At 37.1% G+C, this 24,052-nt stretch overlaps 1 protein-coding gene across 4 annotated transcripts in view; it reads left to right on the plus strand.

Moving 5' to 3' along the window:
- Positions 1-5,409: 5,409 nt before the first annotated feature.
- Positions 5,410-24,052, plus strand: part of pex5lb (peroxisomal biogenesis factor 5-like b) — a 38,093-nt gene continuing 19,450 nt past the window's right edge. The window contains exons 1-4 of one of the 4 annotated variants that reach the window (XM_079453686.1): positions 5,419-5,736; positions 16,232-16,324; positions 20,205-20,316; positions 21,373-21,585. In XM_079453686.1, coding sequence (XP_079309812.1) covers positions 5,716-5,736; positions 16,232-16,324; positions 20,205-20,316; positions 21,373-21,585 — 439 coding nt within the window. In that variant the 5' untranslated portion in view covers positions 5,419-5,715. Of the gene's footprint in view, positions 5,737-16,231; positions 16,325-20,204; positions 20,317-21,372; positions 21,586-24,052 lie in introns of all 4 variants that reach the window. The other 3 variants (XM_079453687.1, XM_079453688.1, XM_079453689.1) reach the window with 3 other exon arrangements.

The raw sequence follows: 24,052 nt of genomic DNA on the forward strand, positions 1-24,052 counted from the left end.
GCTAAACGTTTAGACTCAGATACCAAGCTCAACAGGTACAGGTGTCAATGTACCATACGGTTTGTTTAAATACGACCAAACTACAGGCACCCATTCAACAAATTTTTAATTCAATAAAATGAATATACAACAAAGTTAAACAAATTGTTTATTTGATACAATTATAAGTAAAATAGTTATACAAATTAATATTAACATAAAATAGATCAAATATAAATTGTTATGTTATGTAGACAAACACAAATCTGAAATTAGGGGTGAGGCGCGTACACATAAATAACTCAAAATTAAAATATAAACCCTATTTATGCTAAACATGTCTCATGTTTCACTTTCTGTACTGGGTAGCTCACCACAGGCCAGCCACAACAGAAGAGAAATTGCCAGTCCTAGACTTTGCAAAGCATAATTTCACTGTACCACGCCATCACGGCTGATTAAACTGATATTTAATTGCTTGGAAATGCTGTTGCTCATTATGATTAACCAGAAAAGATATCTTCTTCGAATCACTGTTTAGTAGCCTATACTATATTAGATCCTTACAAATAAATAAAGTTATGTTCGAAAGACATGGGCTTGATGGCAGGATGAGAATGATCCTTCAAGGAAAAGTGGTTGTTTGATCCTAAGCCTGAATTATCTTTGTTAATTTTTCTTTTTTGAAGAAAATTAAATGACATTTTAGTTTCTCAAAGTTCCAATGTTCTTTAATGCTCCGAATACATATTGTGTTATACTTGCATATAAAGTTAACAGATGAACTATTCAAAATGAAAGATTTTTCAGTTAGAAGGGACCAATACTACAAGAGAGTTACAAGACATCTCCTGAATAATTTCACTTTTCACTTTTTTTGGTTGTACAGATGCTAAGACATAAGTCACAACTTAAAAAAGGTTTTTCATATTAATATTTTATTCAAATAAATGATATGGCCAAACTTGGGTCTGACACTTTGTGTATTTGTTTCTTTTTATCAGTGATTCCTTACATGTGCTAAATCAGTGACTGGATGATTTTTTGCTCCTTTCAGTGGCAGATGGCAGATGTATGAATTTAGCACTGTGACAGTGACATTCTGAACACCCATGTGATGCTCACTGAGCTGTCATTGTGTGACCTTTGACTAGTTTCATATCAGCCTGTCTGGCACATCTTTTGCTGAAGCATTCTTTCATTGGCAGTCACTTCAATGCGTTCAAGTCTTGGCTAGTCTTTCTCAGCAACCACAGGTCAAAGTAGGTCAAATCTAAAAATAACAGCTAATATTTAGAAAAAGAAAACTTCAAATAGTTCAAATAAGCTATTTTTTTCTTGGAGACAAAAAAATGTCAGCTCAAAAATTACTGGTATGTTTGTGAACATTTGGTTTTAAATTAGCTGTGCTAAGTGTGCTGATCATAATTGCTATGATAAAATTAAATGTTTTATTTTGATGTATTAATCATATATAAGAAAACACACTTTACACAACATAATGCACTACACAACTCTCCATGACTTTTAAATTGTGAATCCATAAAGAAAAACACACTCTTAAGTGATGTTGATTAATGTATCATCAGTTTGCTGTGGGACAGAAGGCTTTATACATAATCCTTTGATTTCTAGACTGCAGTGTTGACTTTACACACACAAGAGGCTGGAACATCTGTGCCAAAAGAGCATTGAGTCACAGGGGCGTCACTAGACAATCTGCTGTGCCCCCATTTAAATTTAAAGTTTAAGTTTGAACAATTTACTTTATTTGTTAGTGTTATCATTTACATTGATAATAATGCAAAACGGATCTGTATCCAACGTAGTAACTTTAACCTGTCCGAAAACACAAACTCGCAGAAATCCATGTCCGCACACGTCTTTGTTTTTCTTTGCAACAACGACAGCTGCGTTCAGTACACACACAGGCGGAAGGGTGACGCCACGCAACGAGGTAGGCTATGAAAACATAAAGAAACTAAAGTAAGTTTAAAAATATAGATAATTTTATGTGGACTCGATCATTAATAGCTCATGTAGATGGACATCAGAATTTATTTTGGGCAAAGCAGGGAAATGAAAGCAGAAAGGAGAAGATGATTTTGAGGGACTTGATAAACAAACTACCATAGGCCTACATCCCCAACCAGTCAGGTCTCAGATATTAGAGGAAAATGTCCCAGGAACAGCAGATTTTAAAGAAAATGTATAAACGTAATGAAATAGAATAGAAAAATAGATAGAAAAAGTAATGGGGGCCTGTGCCCCAGTAGAGCTTTAGGCTTAGGATGCCCCAGCAATGGGAGTTCAGTTTTGACTTTAACAAAGTCTCTGCCTTTGCTTTTCCATATGTGACCCTGGATCACAAAACCAGTCTAAAGTAGCACAGGGATATTTGTGGCAATAGCCAACAAAGCATTTAGTAAAGATCATGTTCCATGAAGATATTGTGTACATTTCCTATACCGTAAATATATTAAAACATTATTTTTGTGAGTAATAAGATATGCTAAGGACTTTAAAGGTGATTTTCTTAGATTCCAAAGTTTTAAATAGTTGCATCTTGGCCAAATATTATTACAACAAACCATACATCAATGGAAAGCTATTTATGCAGCTTTCAGATGAAAAATTGAAAAATTGAAAAATTGACCCATTAGATGCTTTGTTGTCCAGCCAGGGTCACATAAGAGTAGTTTGTAGGCAGTACTTTGTTAACAAGCAGATAAAGTAGGCGCAACATTTTAATTAGCAATGTCAGTGCTACTGGACATGGAGATTTATGCACTAACTTACCTACACTGCAGCTTAAGCCTTGTTCAAGCCAGGTATGCTTATTGAGTGTTGCATTTTAAAGGTTCCATGTGTAAATGTTTTGGAGGATCTATTGACAGAAATGCAAATAATATACATAACTATGTCTTTGTAGGTGTATAAAGACCTTACATAATGAAACTTTATGTTTTTATTACCTTAGAATGAGCTATTTCTATCTACCGCTGATTCCCTTGCATGGAATTCGCCGTGTTGTTTCTACAGTAGCCCTAAATGGACAAACTGCTTTACAGAGCACATTTTGTAAATACATTATCTCCTTTGGCAAAGAAGCGAAAACGTGATGACATCACAAGTTCTTTGTCAGCCACTTTAGTGGTTTGGAAGTGGTGGAGTGAGCCGTTGGTTGCAATTTGCGACATCACCGCTAGATGCCGCTAAATTTCATACACTGGACCTTTATTTGTTGTACTATTTTCTATTCATTCATTTATATATACAGTACATATAAGTGGCATTTAAGGAAAGTTTTCTTTCGATAGCTATCGAGATGATGATGGATTTAAATAAGGCTCACGTGTTGTCAATCAACACAGGATATAACCTGTTCAGAATATACAGTGTGTTGAAAAAGAGCACGGATCCCATTGCTACTGTCGGGGTACGCAAGTCAGTTTGATGTCAAATCAGTGAAGTCGGGCAGCATTGAGAAGGAATGACCTGAATCATTCAGTCAGTAAATTTGGACCAGTGCAAATGAGCAACTGCTTAATGATGCTGAATGTATGTCATAAAACAATTCTTTTGTCATGCAGAATCAATTCTGTGCCTGGATGGAGATGTGCTTATAATGCAAAACCAGAATGTGTGCTCACAATGAAAAGAGCTGTTCAGCTTGAAATCCTAAAGTCAGCTTCGGAAGGGCTTTATTAGAAAAAAATGTTTAACATTAGCTGAGGAAATTTGACTATTTACCCTAACACACATTCTTAATGATCAACTAATATAGTTATACAGTATGCAGGATTTCTGTATCACTATAGGCATAAAATTTAATATAAACTTATTTTCTTTGCTTTTTTGAGGTCTGAAAAATACAGAGCATATTTTCTGCACATGTTTCTCTATTTTCTGCAAATAAATGCAAACAGAAACAATATTTTAATTTGAAATTTGGTAGAATATATTGGTAGATATTTCTAATGGATTACTATGGCTGTTGTTGTGTGACAGTTTCATATAGTCTCATAATCGATGTTTTATAAAAACTAGATTGAATGTTCTCCTCGTGTTGTTTTCTAAACATAGGCCCCTATGGTTATATTAGGGACATTGTCCATTTGGGAGCCTTTTTTCATGAACAAAATACACAACATTTTTTCAGTTTTTGAGGATTTCTATTGACCTCATTTGCTAGACGGCCTTAGGGAGGGAAATATTTAATTACATGTCAGCTCATTAATTTGAAACTGACATGCAATTCAGAATGGATTACTGCAAGTGGATAGGTCATAGTGTGTCTCACTTCTGATTAAGCTTGGACTGCTACACTCAATAGGGAACATAACAATCAATCAAAATGGATGTTTTCCATGAGCTTAGGGAACAAGCTACCACTAACAGCCCATTTACTATGTCCTAAAAAAGAGTGAAGACAACTTTAAAATCGAAGCGAGAACACAATAAAACCCCTGCAACACATTAATGCAATGGTCAACTAATAAGATTATATTATAATCTTTTATTTATGTTAATATAATGAAGGTTCATTTCTAACAGAACAAAAATGAATAGGATGTAACTTTTATATTGAGGTAGACTCTTCTTTTGTATATTAATATACATATATATTAGGGCTGTCAAATGATTAATCGTGATTAATCGCATCCAGAATAAAAGTTTGTGTTTACATAATATATGTCTGTGTAATGTGAATATTATATTTGTATTTATAAAAACATACACATACAAGCATATATTTAAGAGAAATATCAAACATAAACATTTATAAACATTTAAATAAAATTTTAATGATTGGGAAATTTGGATAAATACATCTACAGTAAATATTTCCTAAAAATACAATATATTCATGTATGTGTATGTTTCTGTGTTTATAAATACAAAAATGTACACAGACATATATTGTCAACACAAACTTTTATTTTGGATGCGATTAATCACGATTAATCATTTGACAGCCCTAATATATATATATATATATATATATATATATATATATATTCTTGTATATAACGTGTTTTGTATTCTCCTTTCCATTTCCGTTTTCTGTTCGTGCTTACCACAAAATGTTAATGTGTAATATGAACCATTGGATTCAATTGGATTCAATTTATTGTCATTACACACATACAAGTACAGTGCAACGAAATGTATAACCATCGGTTATCTTCGGTATCTGGGATATGTGCAACGTCCATAGCCTACTGCATTATAAAAAGGGTTTCCAATGAAACATCATTCAAACACGTCCAGTGAAAGCGCATAACACAGCATAAGTAAATGTTTCACTTTTAAGTGTACAGCAGTGATCTCCTGACGATTTCCAGCAGCATCAGCAGCAGCTCGACCTGAGCGTTCATGTTATTCATGGGAGGTGGCATAATGCTCAAATGAGGCGTTTCCGGGACTGAGTGCGTTGGGACACGAACATTTCCACTACGAAGTGCACTAGCCCGAGGAAAAATAGGAAGACCGCACTGCTTTTGTGTCGCGTAGTAATCAATCTGCTACGGCGTGATGTGAACGCGAGGAACTCGGATGCATGAAAGGTCCTGTCTGAGGAATCCTCACGTGGACGAGCCGGAGCATGAAAACATCTCAGTTGCCGAGACTCAGGGATAGCTCCGCTTCTTTCTCTTCCTCTTCCTCATTGACAATTAACAATTTTGGGGTACCAACACATCATCATCATCATCATCATCACTTTGACTGAATATGTATCAGGGGCATTCACAGGTAAGCTCGCGTGCTTTTTGAATGTGTTCTTATGTAGTAGCGCTTAAAGACTCATACACGTGTGCATGTGATGACTAAATACTATTTACATTGAGATTTACATTATAAATAATATCACCAAATTGTAATTTACTATTTTTGCCGGACAAATTTCATTTTGCACGTGACCAAAACGTAAGAATATTTGAAGACATACGCAAGAACGCAAATAAGAGGACGTGAACTTACAAAAAGAGATGTGGCAAGCCACAATTTTGTCCCGTTTTAAGGAATACGTTCAGTTTATATTTGTCAATTTCAACCATCGAATAAATTGTATTAACAGTCATTTCGCAGAGACAGTGTAGTGTAAGAAAAGGTTATACGAAGTAATATCCAACGAGTTTTAGTGCAAAATTACAAAGCTGTGTTTGTATTACTGTGTTGCGAGATTGTTAAATCAGCCATATTTGGAATCACTAAACAGCATTGAACACCCTAAAATGCATGCGTTTATTACAACAATAATAGAATGTGTCCTAACATCTGCTTAAAGGGACAGTTCATCGAAAAATGAACAATCTGTCATCATTTACTCTCCCTCAGGTCGTTTCAAACCTGTATACATTTCTTTGTTCCAATGAACACAGAGAAAGATATCTGGAAGAATTTTCGCAATTTTCAGTTCTGGGACATCAGAATATTGTACTTTTTTGTTCTGTTGAACACATAATGAAATATTTTGAAGAATTTAGGACAACAAAGAGTTCTTGGGCACCTTTTACCACCATTTCATTCTTCCCACATGGTAGTCAAGGATTCCCGGAACTGAAAGGTACTGACATTCTTCCAATTATCTTTCTTTGTGTTCATCGGAAATTAATTTATACAGGTATGAAATTACATTAGCGAGAGTAAAAGATGACAGAATTTTCATTTTTGCATTTAACATTTTGTAGAACTTTCTGTTTTTATTGGATAGGCCTTTCATTTAAACTCCGTAAACATATAAATTTAGCTCAAATTACAATTGCTGAACACAGATGTATGACTGCAGGCTGATTGAATATGCGCTTTATGGAAACACTTGCAAGCAATTTGACCTTCATGGAGTCCCGTGAACTTAGATGTTGTCTGCTGGTGTTCACATGACTGATGATACTGTGCCTGAACTGCCATCAAGTGTGGTTTGCTTCTAACTCCTCAAGATAAATATGTCTTGCCAAGCTGTAAACCAGAGAAGTTTGATTATCATCCACACCTCTATTTCACATTTTTCAGCACTGGGCAAAGTAAAATGCACGTGTGGGATTAGTGGCCTTAAAAATGCAGCATGCTCTCCTGTTTTTTATGGCAATGTGCTGCATTAATTTACAGCTTCTACATTTCATTTTCCTGTTTGATAGACCTATTCTAGATGTACAAGAGGAGAAACAGAGTGATGCTTTAAAACACGTTTTCAAGTTTAAAATTGTATAAGCTTGAATGTTGCCGGTTTGTGGATGTAACAGATACTACCCGCTGAATATTGGCATTGAACAGCACTGCATGAATTTGCAGATGCACTTGTGAATGAGATCGATGGTTAGTGCTTTTTAATCATCCGTCTGCTGGGGATTTTCACTCTCCGACTATCTCTTGTAAGAAAATAAGTTTGGGATGTTGCTGCATATCGTCCCCATGCTCTTATTATGCCCATCTGAACCACCCTGCGATGAGCATGTAATATTAGTTGAGTATTTATCTTGTATGTTGTATGCCGTTGTAGGAAACTCAAAAGACAAGTCTGAGAACCCTTTGCTTTCTTTTTCTTTAAAGGCATACCCATTTCGGCCAAATCATTATTTTGAGAATACTGTCTTTGTGATATTTATGTCAGCAAACTGAAGGTATGTGAGGCAGTCTATCTGTTATATAAAGACAAAAGGAATTATCAAGCATTTGAGGAGGATTGAAATGAAATAAAATCTAATGAATCAAATCAAAGATTCACTAATGGTTTCTACTTTCTTCACAAATTTGATCTCAGGCATTATAGGCATTCAAGATATCAGTTCTGATGCGCTGAAATATCTAAAAATAAAATTACATTTAGCACACTGAAGATTATTGCTAAATTTATAGATGGAAAGTAGTTAAGTGCAGAGTAACAGTACTTTAATTCCTAAGTATTGTCATGGTGAATATCACAAGGAATTGTCAGTGATAAGGTTACAAATTAACAGCCATATCGGTATCGGACGATAAATGGTCATTTATTGTTATCGGTAACGGGCCCGATAATAAAATCAGACCAATAGATTAGCTGATAATTAATGAATCATTTCCTCTGGTCTAACCACTTCAACTTCACGCTGCTCGCAGTTAAAAAAAATTGCTGTCTTTCTGTTGTGATCGTTCACTAACTACTATTAGCAAAACATTGTTGATGTAGGTACAGTATGTAGATATTTATAAATGTGTAAATAATAGGAACAAAAGTTGTTTGACGCCAATTGCTGTCTGAATGATTTTTGTCTTGGGACGTTTTAGACTTGTGGCTATTGAGAACACTTTTGTGGGTTGCTCTTGAAGAATAAGTAGGCTTGGTACATTATTTTTAGGAAAAAAAAAAGAGAACTAATGGTTACTTGCAATGAATTTTTTCAAATAAATGCAGTTGTCAACCTTTTGCCTTTTGTTTCAGCCTCAGAAAATGTTATATTAATATTTAGATACATTGGTCAATATATCGGTTATCGGCTTCCAATGATAAAGTGGCAATCCGTGATCAATTTGGGGTAAAAATAATCAGAAATCAAATTATGTCGTAATAATAGGCAGTTATTCTTACCTTACTTCTTGACTGACTCTCAAATTATTATAATCCCCTCCTATCCACGAGCCTAGTGTCATGTGATTGGTCAGATGGTGTGGTCTGTTGTGATTGGTCAAACGTGTTCTGCTTGTGCCGCAAACGGAACACCTATCATCATTACTGGATTACAGATTACAGGTGGTTGGATATTATATACAGTGTATAGATCACAGTTTGAGGCCGAGTCTGACGAAGAAACATCGGAAGACCCTATCAACAAGAAACAACTGTTTTAGAAAGTCGACGTTATAAAACATTATTTTAGTTTCACCCCTTTATATCTATATAGTCGCAAAAAGGACATTTACACAATTTTATATTAGCTCATAAAGCGGAGAAAACGTGCTGCTCTTCTCTAACTCCCGGTAACAAAACCCAGATCTGACAAGAATATCTGGCTTTATTGTTTACAATGTTGATAATCAATTAAGTAAACAGGCTTGATACTTCCATGCCGACTGTTAATTGATCCTAGTAAAAACAAAGATGGAGACATTGTAGTGCTTCTTGTCCTGTTTATTACTTGACCGTTATCTGAGGAAGAATTATTCCTGCTGATCCCTACAGCATGTAAATATTTTTCCATGTTGTTTCATGGTGTAACGAAGACTCAGACGGGGTAGGATCCGTATGCAGCTTTATTAATAAATAAGTGCAGGCTCAATGTAAAAGCAGGCGTGGATCAGAATAACAGGGCAGACAACAATATCAGAGACAGAGCTACAGACGTAGTCAAAAACTGGCAAAAGGTCAAGGCAGGCAGATAACATCAGAGGTAGGTATCCAGATACAACAGAGGTCAGGGGCAGGCAGAGAAGAGTCATAAACGGTAATTCAAGGCAGGGTTCAAAGACAGGTAAACAATACAAGCTCAGAAATGTAGCTGGGGCAAACAAGACTTGGCAATGTGTGCATGGGCAGGTAGGGTTTAAATAGTCTGGTGATGATTATGATCAGGTGTGCAGTACTCAGTCCCAGCATGTGGCTTTTTGGGAAATGTAGTTCTTTGCCAAAGCTAATGCTCAGGAGAGTGAGACCTCCGGTGGCCGACAGAGGATTCTTCACTGGCATTCGTGACACATGGTCAGTGACTGTCTTGTTTAGCTTTGCATTGCATTTGCATCAATAAATAATATCAACTAAAGTAGCCTAACTAAGAAATTACAGTGCGTTTTAAAACAATAAAAAAACATCCCGTAAAAAATTGATAAAATAGCCAGTACATTTTCTTTAATTTTACAGACATTTCCGTTAATACTACAATTCAAAGGTCCAGTATTTTTATTTATTTGCAGGCGACGATCCTATTTGAAGTTTTTTGGAGGTAAATACAGGCTTTAGGTATGGATAAAGGCACCAGTAGGTATGGAAAAAGGTACCCTCCCTAGCAGGTAGCGACAGAGGTGCCCTTGAGCAAGGCGCCTAACCCCTGTTTGCTCCCTGGACTCTGCAGTTATAGCTGCCCTCTGCTCCCGGTGTGTTTTCACTTCTCACTGGACTAGTTAAATACAGAGGTCACATATTGCGATCCGTCACTAGCTTGCAATCTGACTGAACAAAAATTTACAAACACATAAAAATGAATTTCTATATTTTCTGTAGACAATTCTAACCCTGTGGTTAGAAGACAATTCTAACCCTGTTCTAACCCTGAAAATTCTAACCCTGTTTTTATTCCTTTGACATTCGTGCACATCCCTAGTATCTGGTATAGACACGTCACATGTCACAGATGTGCTCTGATGCGATTGTAAGCAGTCAGTCATTTAGCACAGAGCTCGGATTGATCCGCGCTGGTTAGCAGTGCCGAAGCACAACCCATGTAAAGAAAATAACTCCGCATATAACTGACATTTTATGTTGCAAACTGAGATGGCGACAAAGAGGTTAGGGATGCAGCTTAAAGAATTATCAGTTATTGTTTTCGGGCAAAATGTACATATCGGTGAGATTTCTTTTGTGTCTAATTCAAAGCTAGAATGGAGCCATGGAAGGACATAATGTGTTTTCATTTCATGTATTCAAAAGTAATTTTACTTTGATGTTACTCTATGTAGATATGTAACGATGTAAGACATGCAGGCAGAGTATGAGGGAAAAAAGTAATATCTAGGGACTGAATTCTCACAATTTACCATGACAATGGCCCAATACACCCTGTACAAAATCAAGGCTAAAAAGACTGTAACAAAAAACCTCCAAACAGTCGCTCTTACTTTTTCATTCAAACATCCTGACTACTTACATTCTCTAAAACAATAGCGTGTTCAGGGCTGTGCTATATATTTGTTAAACCAATGACGTGTTTACGAAATGTCTTCGTAAAGATCCTTATTTTTATTAGGTTTGGTGATCCTAGTGACAGAAATGACACTGCTTTGACAACATCTAGAATAGAGTTTGCAGTAGAACATTAGAAAGCATAGCTGTGATTGAAAGTCAACAAAACATAAACCGTTCTATAAGCATCGATCAGCAGACATTGCTCATAATGTTTCAGTAACCCCAGAAGATCCCGATTGTCATATACCGGGATCTGTAGATAAGACTCTATTGGACATAAGGCTATACTGAACTGAACTGAACCAGGGCCAGTTCAAAAACACTTGCTTATCTTAAGCAAATGTGGTGCACCAGGCAGTTTCAATGCAAGCTAATGGGTCAGTTCCATTCATAACTTCAACACAGAATATTTAAATGTCATCAAATCCTTGGAGGGTCGTAGGCAGGGCTCATATGGCCCTGTTGGAAATCATCCTCTACAAGCCTTCAAAAAGTGGGTCATATGCAAACCCTGAGGCAGCTTGCACTTCACTGCAGCTTAAACTGCTAATCACCTAAAACATCTGGATTTTCTGATGACACTGCAGCTGTTGTGCCACAGTCCCTGAACCGGATCTCGCTCCACAAATCAAATACCGCCATCTGACACAACAGCTATGGCAGATATTCCATGGTGTAAATAGGTTCCAGCGCAAAGGATTATTAAAAATTGAAAAAAGGTTGTTGCAAATAGCACAGGCCTTTTCTGTCTCGATTCACATTACGGCTCGAAAAACGTGCGGAAAACGTGCCGTGCCTCTTTCTTTCTTCAAATTGTGGTATTTCCATCTCGATCCAGCGCCGATGCACCTAGAACAATGTCTATATTTTAAAAAACGAATATACACGCAGAAAAGACGCGAAATATGAATCGGGCGCAGTGGCTTTTTTATTAAAGCCACCGTGATTGAAATGGTGTGGATGAATGACATCTACCTTCAACATCTTGAAGGTTTTTGCAAGACATAAATGAGGTTACATGAACATCAAATAGAGACTTGCTTGAACCTTATGAAACTTTGGAGGAAATAAATGTGAGTGTTTGTGTCTATAGCTACGGAGCGTGAGATGTTACTGAGATCTCTTATGAAACTTTAGAGGAGATAAATGTGAGAAGGACAGAGTCTCTAGCTAAAGAGAATAATCTGAGCACAGTGTGAGATGTTATGGAGATCTCCTATGAATGTCAGTGACATACATGAGAGAATTCATTTTTTTTGTCTCAGGAGAAACATTTGAGAAGCAATTTGATGTTCATCTCTGTCTAGGAGAAAGATGTGAGATGAGGTCTCATGTATGATTTTCCTTTCCTCTGGGAGGTGTAATGCATATTTCATATCAAAATGTAATACATTTACAAAGGGGTAAATTGGTGATAGTAGTGGAATGTGAACAGCAAATAAATGTTGGATTTACAACGTTACATTAATTTACACCATACATTATTCTAAAGGTATAACAGAGTGAAAAGGAACTGTGAACTGTTTGAACTGTTTAAACTTTTTTATGACATTATTGCTTGAGGTAAATGGCCTTCAAGTATTAATTATAAATAGAAATATAGCTAAATAGATATTTAGGGTTTCGAGCACGAGTGCTGAAAACCTATTGTTTTTGTAAGGAATTTTAGGGTTCGAGCCCGAAGGGCTGAAAACCTATTGTTTTTGTAGTGATTTTTATTCTTCTTCTTCTTATTCGTATTATTTTTCACCTATTTCACTAAAATGACCATAACTCGTGAACTGTTTGAACTATCTTCACGGGGCTTAGACCGTATATGTAGACCCTTATTCCGAGGTCACAATAAAAAAGACTCGGTGTTTGGCCACTAGGTGGCGCAATAATAGCAAAGAACTCGAAAAGGGCTATAACTACGCAACCGTTTGCCCGATCGACTTATTATTTGGTATGGTGTGTCTTTGTCGTTTCTCAAAAAACGTGGCCGCTATCGGCCAATGAATTTTGAGCACTCATTACACAGGGTTAACGGGGGCCGATCGAAACGACACTCGCTGGGCTTGTTCGACTCGTGGTCCTGAAGGTCTGTAAGAAATATGAACTCATCCGGCCACCGGGGGGCGAAGTAACGGTTTTAGAGTGCATAAACAATTGTGTATCACGTGAAATTTGACATATACTCAAACTATTTACATCATATGATAGCTCCTCTAATTCTGAACAACTTTGCCTCTGGACACACATCTGTCGATCAAACGGTTCGTGAGTTATCGCTGATGATGTTAAAAACCTACTTTCACGAACTAGTCCTTGGTTTTTCAACCGATCAGAACCAAACCAATGCAGATGACTTCTGTGGAGTGTGAATGTAAATAATCATTGAAAAAAGGCTAAAAACGGAACTGGGCGGAGCCTATCACATTAAAATGGCCATAAATCAAGAACGGATTAACACATCATCATGGGGCTTGGAACATATGTGTAGACCATCACTCCAAGGTCACCTACAAAAGAAGGTGGCGTTTGGACACTAGCTGGCGCTAAAACACAAAAAATGGCAAAATTGACGCGTATTTCATTTCTTAAACAATTGTGCATCACGTGATCATTTGACATTTACACAAACTAATGATATCATACGATAGTCCTCCACATTCTGAACAACTTTGCCTCTTGATCCATTGATGTCAATCAAACGGTTCACAAGTTATCGGTGACGATGTTAAAAACTTACTTTTGCTAACTAGTTCTTTGATTTTCAAGCAATTTCAAAATTTCCACCACAGTACAATTCTCTGGACTCTCTAGGTCAATAATGATCAAAAACATGTTGAGTTTTTTTTGTTGTGTGACCATTACAGGGTCCTTTATTATATTAACGTGAAGAATGTACGTTTAAGGTCGCTAATCCAACTGACTTGCAGTAAAATAAGTAGTATAATACATATGAAGAACCCTGAAGGAATGTTTGAGACCGCACACTTATGAGCTTCGCGTGATTCCCATCTCATCTACCCGAGGATTGCTGCTTAATCCTGTAATTTTTCTGTGTGTAGGACTTTGATCCGCACCTTCAAAGTTACTTAAAACTGATATGAGCAATGATGGATCAGTGGATAATTTATTTGATGTATTAAAAGTTAGACTTTCTGTTACTTCTGATCTCATTATTTTAGACGTAATACAATCTAGATGATTCAGTCATCTGTGCTAGCCAGCAGCTCTTGAGACTACAAATCCATCCTGTGTGGAAATGTAAATCATTTAGCGCTTGTGTAAGCATTTTCTACAATTCCTCCGCCTTCGGATCCTCTCTGGAACGGTCCATTTTTACCAACACAACCTGAGTCACTCACCATGTGAGGAAACAGAATTGATCAAAATCTAAATGTCGCAGTTTTTATTGTAAAATGACACACTATCTTTAGTCTGGAAATATAATTCTAATATAATTGAAGAAGAAAATGCTAATACAAATCTTTTCTCTGTCAGGTTTAAAAAAAGGTTCAGCTTTGCCGTTTCTGCATTTTTAAATAATCTCACAGCAATCTTGTTTCTTCGAGATGTACCAAACATTTCTGGCCACATATGCCTGGCAGCCATAGTATGATAATCTTCCAAACTGTATTGTAATGCCGGACTCCATAATCTCTTTTATGACAACAACTGCAGGGGCAGAGGTGAAACATCATTTCCTGTTCTATTAATAAAAGAGCGATAATTGCTTACGATCAAACCAAGAAGACACCAACCAAATAGATTCCCACTGAGACCTCGCTGTCAGAGTCATTTAATGACCCAAAAAGGTTTACATAATCTTGGTTAGTCTATGCATGTAGTAAATAATTTACCATACAGAAGCTGGAGTCAGTGTCGGATGGCTGCATTTTTGCGGTCAGCCTGTTTTAGGTGAGCGGAATGCAATGGCATCTCTTACATATGTTCTGAAGTACGAGCGTCTCGGTGTGCACCAATGGTCAGACATGAGCTTGATAAAAAATTGGAATGAAACGTCACTGAATGTGTGAGGTAGATGGATGATCAGATGTCTGAAAGCTCAGAGCCAGCATAGTAGCATTATAGCATAATAGCATGTTACATAAATGTGTGATACATATAGCTTTATGTTTTCTTCTTCCTTGCAGTTTCAGGCAATGGCATATATCATTTAACTTGTAATTCCTAACATATCTTTTCTTCTCTGTTATCTGTTTGAGAATAATTTAAGACTTTCTCAAATAATTTTAGATCTATTAGATATTCACAAAAGAACCATGTGATACAGTCTTTGAAGTAGAAAGTATATTAAGAAGATATAAACACAAGTTCAGCTGTGAGGTCAGAATGCAGCTGCTGGTGGGCTAGGTTTAATAAAGATGCTCAGAGGCTATCATTGGGTGTATAAGACGTATCTTCAAAAGTCTGTTTCTGACTCAAGGTTTTCTTTTGTAGTTATGTAACATTAAAGAGCATACGTATAATCAAGTATCATAAGTGCTGCTTGTAAAGCCATAACTGTAAGTGTTAAACCTTGACAGTAAGCTTGGACATTAATGATACTCAAGAAGAGGACTGCTATTATTTCCCCACAGGCATCTGATGTAAGATTTTGCCTGGCATATAACGGTAGAAAAACTATAGAATATTATGAGTATAGGTTTTTAAGTTAGGACAGTAAGACACTACCCTGCAAACCCTGCTGAAAAAAAACAATAGAACCCTTCCCAAAAACACAAACAATTATATTGTATTTAATGGAAACTATAATGTTGTCTACTGGTATGTGATGGATTCTATTGCATTCTCAACATATACAACAAAAAGATAGATTATCATGAATTTGTCAAAACTGTTTAATTATTGAACTCCGCAACTGCTTTGGGGTTTAAATGTCAGTCTGCAGTGTCAAACATTGCCGGTGAAGGGTTCTCAGGACAGCTTTCAGCTTCCTAATCGGTGGCTTTACTGCTGAGATCTATCTGTTAAAAGCTCTGTGTTTTGGACTGTGTCTAGTATCAACTTCCCTGAATAAAGCAAGCATTGTTTAAATGGATTATTGCTTTAGCATGTGTTTGCTGAAGATGACATTGATGTCTGGCTATGATCAGTTTCTTTCCTTTTATTCTCATATCGAATAGACTTTATATTGTGGCCTAGAACTGATAGATGATAGCATGTTAATTATGCACATTGTTTTGTGTCAGTTGGGTGAATCGATTTTTTTAATTAATCAAACAAAAATATCTTTAAGGGTAAGAAACATAGAGTTTGCCTCATTTGAATTGATAATGTATTAGTTTTTTTTTCTCAGAACTACACAATTCCTGAAAGAGTCTGAGCACAAACTGACACAATTCACTGTTGATTTCACTGTTGTAGGAAAAAGACTCTAGGGCGGTTACTATGGTGCTGAAGGAGCTACCAAGTAAGGCATCCTCAGATGGAAACCCCCTGCTCACCGTGACAACCAAGGTGGGCTGAGCACATACACCCACCAACAGGGAGCACCAAGTATCTTCGTAGAAGTGACTGTGAAATATTGATGTAAACCTGAGAGCTTGGCGCACCCTGTTTCTAATATCTGTTAGCCTTACAAAACACACATGAGCCATGTGTGTGAAAGTGCTAAAGCTGCTTTGTTCTGAAAGCAAGTTGCTCTATGGGGTTCACACATGATGATGTCATCCAGACCCGTGTCAGTGGGAAGGTCCATTTAGACCTCTGGTCACTCTATTAATTTCATCACACAAGTGGCATTTGCTTTATGTGAGTGCTACAGTTTTCTATCCGTTGATCTTCACTCCCCATAAGCAGCTGCATAAAGTTCTGTTGCTTTCATTTTATTTTCTGTTCGTTGTTTTGGCTTTTAATAGCATGCACGTAACCTGTTTTAAACCAAAGCCAGAGCTGCATGATGATGTTACTTGCTGTTTGTTTGTTCTCACATAGAAATAATTTAATTGTAGGACGTAAAGGAAAATGTGGATTTTGTTGATGTAGATTTCTTCTGGAGTGGGTGCCAATGTGTTTCATGTTTATTTGTTGTACCAGCACAATATGTGTTTTAAATGAAGATTGGATGTCATCTTTGGCTTAGCCTACTGTTTGAGGATGTAGTATTTTAGAAGGTTTGGTTCTATTCCATTGGGGAGTGGCAGAGAGCCACGGATTCCCTTAATACATAGTGATGAGCTGCTCAACGGGGAATTTACTGCCAGTTACTACTGAGAGCATCCTTAGTGAAAATAGGCTGAAAAAGACTCATCCTGTACAAAATAATAACATTAAAATGTAGATAAACAAAAGGCAAAAAATGGCCAATCAATGATTTATTTATTTTAAAAGCAGTGAGGAGCTGAGTTTTAGAGACACTTGAGAAATGTGTTAAAAGAAGGGTTGGTGCAAGCATTCTCATACCTTGTGTTCGTTTCCTTTTCACAAAGGTGATAAATCGATCCGCACATGGGATTTGTTGATTGATGAATTGTGACCTCTACTGTTATTAACTGAGGGCACACTCATTGCTGACCTGTGTCAAGGGCAATTCTTTTTATACCTCCACAAATTTTACCATTGTGTCATTCCTTATTGCCCAGTCCAAAAATCTTTTTCATAATCCCACACACCATAAAATTATTCATTGTTACACATTGCTCCTATCAAGAGACCTTTCAAAGTTCATACTGTTACAGTATTGTATCACCTGACAACGAGCATGCGATTTTCTTTTTTTTTGCTGAATTCATGGCTACTTTTATATGACGATAACTGTGATGGTTTTTATCCATGCCTTATACGTATATTAATGGACAACGCCTGGCCTGAAGTTAACTTCTGCAAAAGAATTGTTCACAACCGTTAACATGTTAGTTGATCTGTCTGGCTAGTGGCTGGCTAATAATATAACTATTTATATTTATATTTTATTTCATTTATTTTAAAATTAACTTTGTCACTTTAGCGAAGTAACAGTTCTTCTACTGGTAACCCAAAATAATACTGGCCATACAAACTTTTAACTTGCTAGGCTAGCTGATATAACTTCTATTTATTTTATATATGTAACTTCTATTTCTTCTATATGTCTTGTTATCTACAGGGACTCTATTCTTTGCGGATCTATGCCAGAAGTTAAGTTTGTGTCTCAAAAGAGTGCATGTGCAGTAACGTTTGTTTATGTTGTTGGTTTGAAACAGTCTATAGCCAAACTAAGGCCACGTTTACACGATGAAAAACTGAAAAGTTTTGCTTTTGCGTTTTTGAAAAGTTTCACATAACCATGACAACGTTATCAAAAAAATCTGCGTTTACACAGATCCGTAAAAATGACTAAAACGCAGTATTAAGCATGCCACGCCATTAGTGGGCGACATCACTTTCTAAAGAAAAAATACCAGAGTCCCTGACGATTGATTGACGGCTTATTGGAAGGCGGACTTCCGTCGCTAAAGAGACCATACAATACAGAGTGCTGCATTTCTACTCATTCATAGTGAAGAGAAGCGTGCACACATATACAAACAAACAAACAAGATGGAGAAAAGTTAGGACATTCGGAAGATTTCCTTCCATTGAAGCTCATCAACAACGCCTTGAATGATTTTGCTGTAGATAAATAATAAGTCTCCGCTGGTGGTTATAGCACTGGTGTAGTAAGTCTACACTTTGCTGGAGAAGCGCTAACAAACTATTGCGCAGCACAAAAAAACCCCCAAAACCCGCCATTGTTGTATTTGTTCCTACTACGCATGCGCACGATTTGTTTACTCATTCTTGCGTACTTTGGGGTTTACACGGAAATGAGAACTCCGTGGTTCCACGTTGTTCTCAAACTTGCACTTTGAAACCCGTTTTCAAAAGGTTTGCGTTATCAGTCCCCTTAAATGCCGTTTCCAGGTAAACGGACAGCCAGATCACATAAATTGTCTTGCGCTTTCACTTGAAAACAGTCTAATAAATGCGTAACAGGTATGTTTTGAGTTGTTCTTTGAAAAGTTGGGAAGGATGCTGCAGTTCTGGTGGAGGCTGGCAGTTCATTTCACCACAGGGGAACCGAGTGAGTATAAGGTTTTTGCGAGCAAATTGGTGACACGCTGTGATTGAACAACCAGGAGTCATTTTGAGTCATTGAGTTAAGGTAAAGGGGTGAAATTGCCGTTACCATTCTGAAGGCCAGTGTGAGCGATTTAAACTTGATGCGGGCAGCAATTGGCAGCCAGTGAAGTGAAATCAGGAGGTGTGTTACATCGGTTATATTAGGCTGATTGAAAACTAGACGTGCAGGTCTGGATCATTTGCAAAGGTGTTACTGGATTGGTTGGATGGCCGGCCAGTAGAGAATTGCAGTAGTCCAGTCTTGATATGACCAGAGCTTGGACTAGCAGCTTAGAGGCATGCTGTGACACAGCCTGATTTTCCAGATATTATGGAGCACAAACCTGCACGTTCGAGTGGTTGAGAGGTGACTTTCACCTGGTTGAACATAACCCCAAGTTCCTCGCAGACTTAGTGGCTTGGTTAAAGTTGAGGTTGAATGGTAAGGTGGTGTTCAATTGATCGGTGGGCCGGTATAACCAGGAGTACTGTCTTGGAGAGGTTGAGGTGTAGGTGATGCTCTTTCATCCAAGAAGATATGTCCAGAAGGCAGGCAGAGACATAGGCAGAGATGGTGGGATCATCGGCTGAAAAGAGAAATAAAGCTGGATATCATCAGCATAGAAATGTTATGAGAGCATCCTATGTGCATAAAGAATTGGACCCAGGGAGGTGGTATATATAGACATTTACATATAGAAAAGAGGAGAGGAGCAAGAACTGATCCTTGATGAACTCCAGTTGTCAGCTGATGAGATCTGGATTTCTCGCCTCTCCAGGATACCTTAAAGGACTGCCTGTGAAATAAGTCAAACCAGTTGAGTGCAGTTCCAGAGATGCCCAGTTTGGAGAGAGTGGACAGCAGTATCTGGTAGTTCACCTTGTCAAATGCAGTAGAGTTCAAGCAGAATAAGGATAGATGACAAGGATTTAGCCCTTGCCTGCCGTAGGTATTCGACGACAGACAGGAGAGCGGTCTCTGTAGAGGACCTTCTTGAAGCTGGATTGTTGACTGTCCAGAAGGTTGTGCTGTGAGAGATAGGTACAGAGTTTGTGAAATACAGACCCTTTCGAGGGCCTTGGAAAGGAAGGAAAGTAAAATATTAAGTATTTATTAAATTCAACTGCAAAATAATAAATACATACATTAATAAATAAATCGAGTTTTTTAATTGATTAAGCAACTTCTCCTGAAACATTACCGATAAATATGGCGTGGAAAGAATAAAAGGACTGTGTTATGTTTTGTGTTTTGCAGTTGTGTAGTGAGAAGCAAGAGAGCCGACCGTTGCTCAGCCCCTCCATCGATGACTTCCAGGCTGAGAGTAAGAGTGATGGAGCCACACGACCAATCACCTCTAACACAGCAGGTTCCCTCAAAATTACTACTCTGTCATCTGTTCTTCTTTTTCTCTGTCCCATAGCTTCATTAAAGCACAGCATAGTTAAGCAGCAAAGTTTTCTTTCCCTGAATATCTCATTAACATGATATAGTTTGTTATTACTTTGTCCTGACATCTGTTGTCATGATGTTCCCTTTACACATAATCCAATTTAAAACTATTATATTTAAGATGTCAATGTACTAGTTTTGTGTCACGAAATGGTTTTGACAGAACCCAGATGCAGGCAGACGAAGGGTTAACTTGAAAACTTTTAATAAATAAAACCTCCACAATGGGGAAAACACGAACCAAAAAACAAAGGCAAACAAACACTTCCCACGAGGGGGCCAAAACAAGGGTATCAGAAAATGAAATAATATGTCTACAAACTAGACCAGGAAATCCAAAACACAAAGTCCAAAGAACAGCAAGACATCCAGTGACATTAGACAATCAATATAAGACAATGCACCAACACTGAACAGAGAGAAACTGAGACCATATAAAGGGAGACACTAACGAGGAGTGATTACATGGGGAGAGTGGTGACAGCTGATGGGAATGAAACCCTAACGAGGTGAATTACAAAACAGACGATGGGAATGAAACCCTAATGAAATTACAGGAGATAGGAGGGTGGGGCTGAGAGACATAACAGGAAGACACGTGGCATTAAGTAACAACATAAAGCCACATGTCTCCACACATAACACAACAGAAACACGAAAGACGTGGCAATGTCATGACTCTGCCCAGGGAGCCAGAAAGCCCGAGACAGGAAGGACAGAGTCCTAACAGTTTTGTTTATATTAATCTCATCATTGATCTACCTCTACCAATTGAGCTATAGCGATTCTTTCAACAGTTAGCAACCACCCAAAATGCCCTTAGAAGCACCCCAAAATAACAATGTTCTACAAACCACTTTGAATTCTCTGGCAATCGCATAGCAACCCTTGCCACTACCCACACCAGAAGTTTGCATTGTGGCAGTGAGATTTGCATGCATTTAGTTGCTATTCATGCTCCCGTGTCTCCCAGTCTTGTCCACAGCACTAGATCTGGTGCACTTGAGTGAACCGTGTGAGAGACGCTGGAGCTGGGACATTCGCAGCCCCCGTGGGTCTCGTAAGAACGGCCTCTCCAAGAGCAGCCTCCGCCGGAAGAAGACGGACGAGACGGAGTTGATCCAGGTGGAGACAGAGCCTTCATCTCCCAGCCTTTCTAACCCTGAAAAAGCCTCTTTAGATTCAGGTAAGACAAATTCATTCCGTTTGTTGACTAATTTAGTTGTCAATCATACCTTGTTTCAAGAGTTGTTAGGACTTCTTTTCTTCTAATATGCATAACGGCAGAAAAATAAAGTGTAGGTTCAAATAGAAGAGCTTTACCTTGAAGGTGGATCTTTTTCAGTACTTACACTGTCTTGCTCATCTTAATAAGGGTTTTCAGATAGACACACTCCTAATTTATGATTATAGCCTAAGTACTATTCTCTATAGTCCCGCTTTCCTCCTTCAGGCAAGAGGTTTATGATACCAGACTATTAAATGCTACTTAAGTCCATTGCTGTTTAATAAATTACGTGTTTTTATTTTATGTGTGGATTAATCTTTTGGTATTATCTAATATACTGTATACTAGAATTATATAAATAATCATACATTTGAGCATGTATAATCTAGGGATGGCCATTTTTCAATAATTCATTCATTCATTCATTCATTTTCTTCCGCTTATCCGGGGCCGGGTCGTGGGGGCAGCAGTCTAAGCAGAGATGCCCAGACATCCCTCACCCTTGACACTTCCTCATTTTTCAATAATTTCATATTCAAATATTTGAGCTCATAAAAACTAATAACTAAGTTTATAATGACCTAATTTGTTACGTTTTTATTTAGTTACAATTTCACATCAAGCTTATAATTATCATTAAATATTCATAACGCATTAATATTATATCCTGTATAAAGGTTTTTAATGTTAAAAAAAATACATAAAACTGCTTTTAAACCTGCGGTATATTACAAAAAGAAAACAGACAAAACAAAACTCAACATATATCAACGGTCTGTGATGTATGTTCTTGATAAGTAAAACAATCATATAGGTCTGTTTTACTCCGGTGACTGTCTCTTCAACAAGCCCACAGCGGAGAAAACGTGCTGCTCTTCTCTTACTCCCTGTAACAAAACCCAGATCTGACAAGAATATCTGACTTTGTTTATAATGTTGATAATAAATAATGAAAACAGGCTTGATACCTATATGCCGACTGTTAAGATACTAAAAAATGCCCCGCAACAAAGAAAGAGACAATGTAGTGCTTGTTTTCCTTTTTTTTGCATGACCGTCATCTGAGGAAGATATTTCCTGCTGATCAGCACCGCATATAAATATAGTTTTCTTGCCGTTCACTGTCAGTGTCTGTCTTGTTAACCTGTAATATGAAGACGATGACCCTATTTGAACTTCTAGAAGGAAAATTCTGGCTTTTTAGGTATGGAAAAAGGGGCCAGTCTTATTTTAAGGCCACATTCGTTACCATTAGTTGCAGTGTGACTAATAAAAGAATTGTTGTTAATTATTTAATATTACATTGGTATTTTTATACCTAATGTAAGTAATTTTACCGAATTCTGTGGCTCATCAGTTTTTAAACATTTTAATATGGTGATGTGAGCCGAGCATGAACTCGATCCGGGGCTTCCGGTGTGTAAACCTAAAATATTTAAACTAGCTTGGGATCTGAGTGAACAAAGATTTAGGAAGACATACATACAAATAATTTTTTATATTTTCTGTATATTATAAAATCATTACAGAAGAAGTGAAGAAACATTAAATAAGACGTGACAGCTCTAAGGTCTTCTGTAGCGGTAACTTAACCTTGTGGTGACGCAGTATTATTCTTGTGAAAAATAGGAATATTCTAATAACATTTTTAATATTCTAATAGTTATTGCGGATCGAAAATGTTAACATTCGTACACAGCCCTAGTATAATCTTGATTGATCATGTTAGAAAACTTCTAAAGAATCAGACTATTGATCAGATTATTGTCTACTTGGGTGACCCGACCTGAATTGACTCGATATCTCCTTTATCTCTCTACAATGAACAAAAACATTAATTCTAAAACCCATTAGGAAAGTCGTCCCGTAAAATCTACATAACCAGCAGCATTTTGTTAAATTGATTTAAGTGTAAAATTATTTTAATCAATTGAAGAGGTGCTTATGATTCAAATTGATTTAATCCAGTCTCTCATTGTAATTAGATTTTTGCTGTTTTTCCCTCAGTCATTGGCCACTTCATCAGAAAGCAGTTCCTTTAGGAACACTGAGTTTAGCATATGATTTTTAATTTAATTTAGCAGAACTGAAATGGTGGAAAATTATGGAAATGGCTTAAACACCAAACAGGCTTTCCGTGACACTGCTGCCCCAAAAAGAATTGTATTCATTTTTATTTTAGCCATGTTGTTTGTCTGCAGCTTACACTAGAGGTTGTTTTAAATTAAACACTACACTGGTTTATCTTAATCCTCTAGAAAGTATTAAACGACTTGCAAAACGACTTTGTAAAGTTCATTTCCAGTAGATTACGCCTTTAGCTACTGTAAGCCAAATGCTTTGGCGTTTTTTCTGTTTTACTAAATTTTCATAAAGCTGCTTTTATTCAATTGCGAGCTGCGGCTAGAGTCTGGTTGAGGGACTT

This window comes from Barbatula barbatula, assembly GCF_947034865.1.
Source record: "Barbatula barbatula genome assembly, chromosome: 3".
Taxonomy (NCBI): domain Eukaryota; kingdom Metazoa; phylum Chordata; class Actinopteri; order Cypriniformes; family Nemacheilidae; genus Barbatula; species Barbatula barbatula.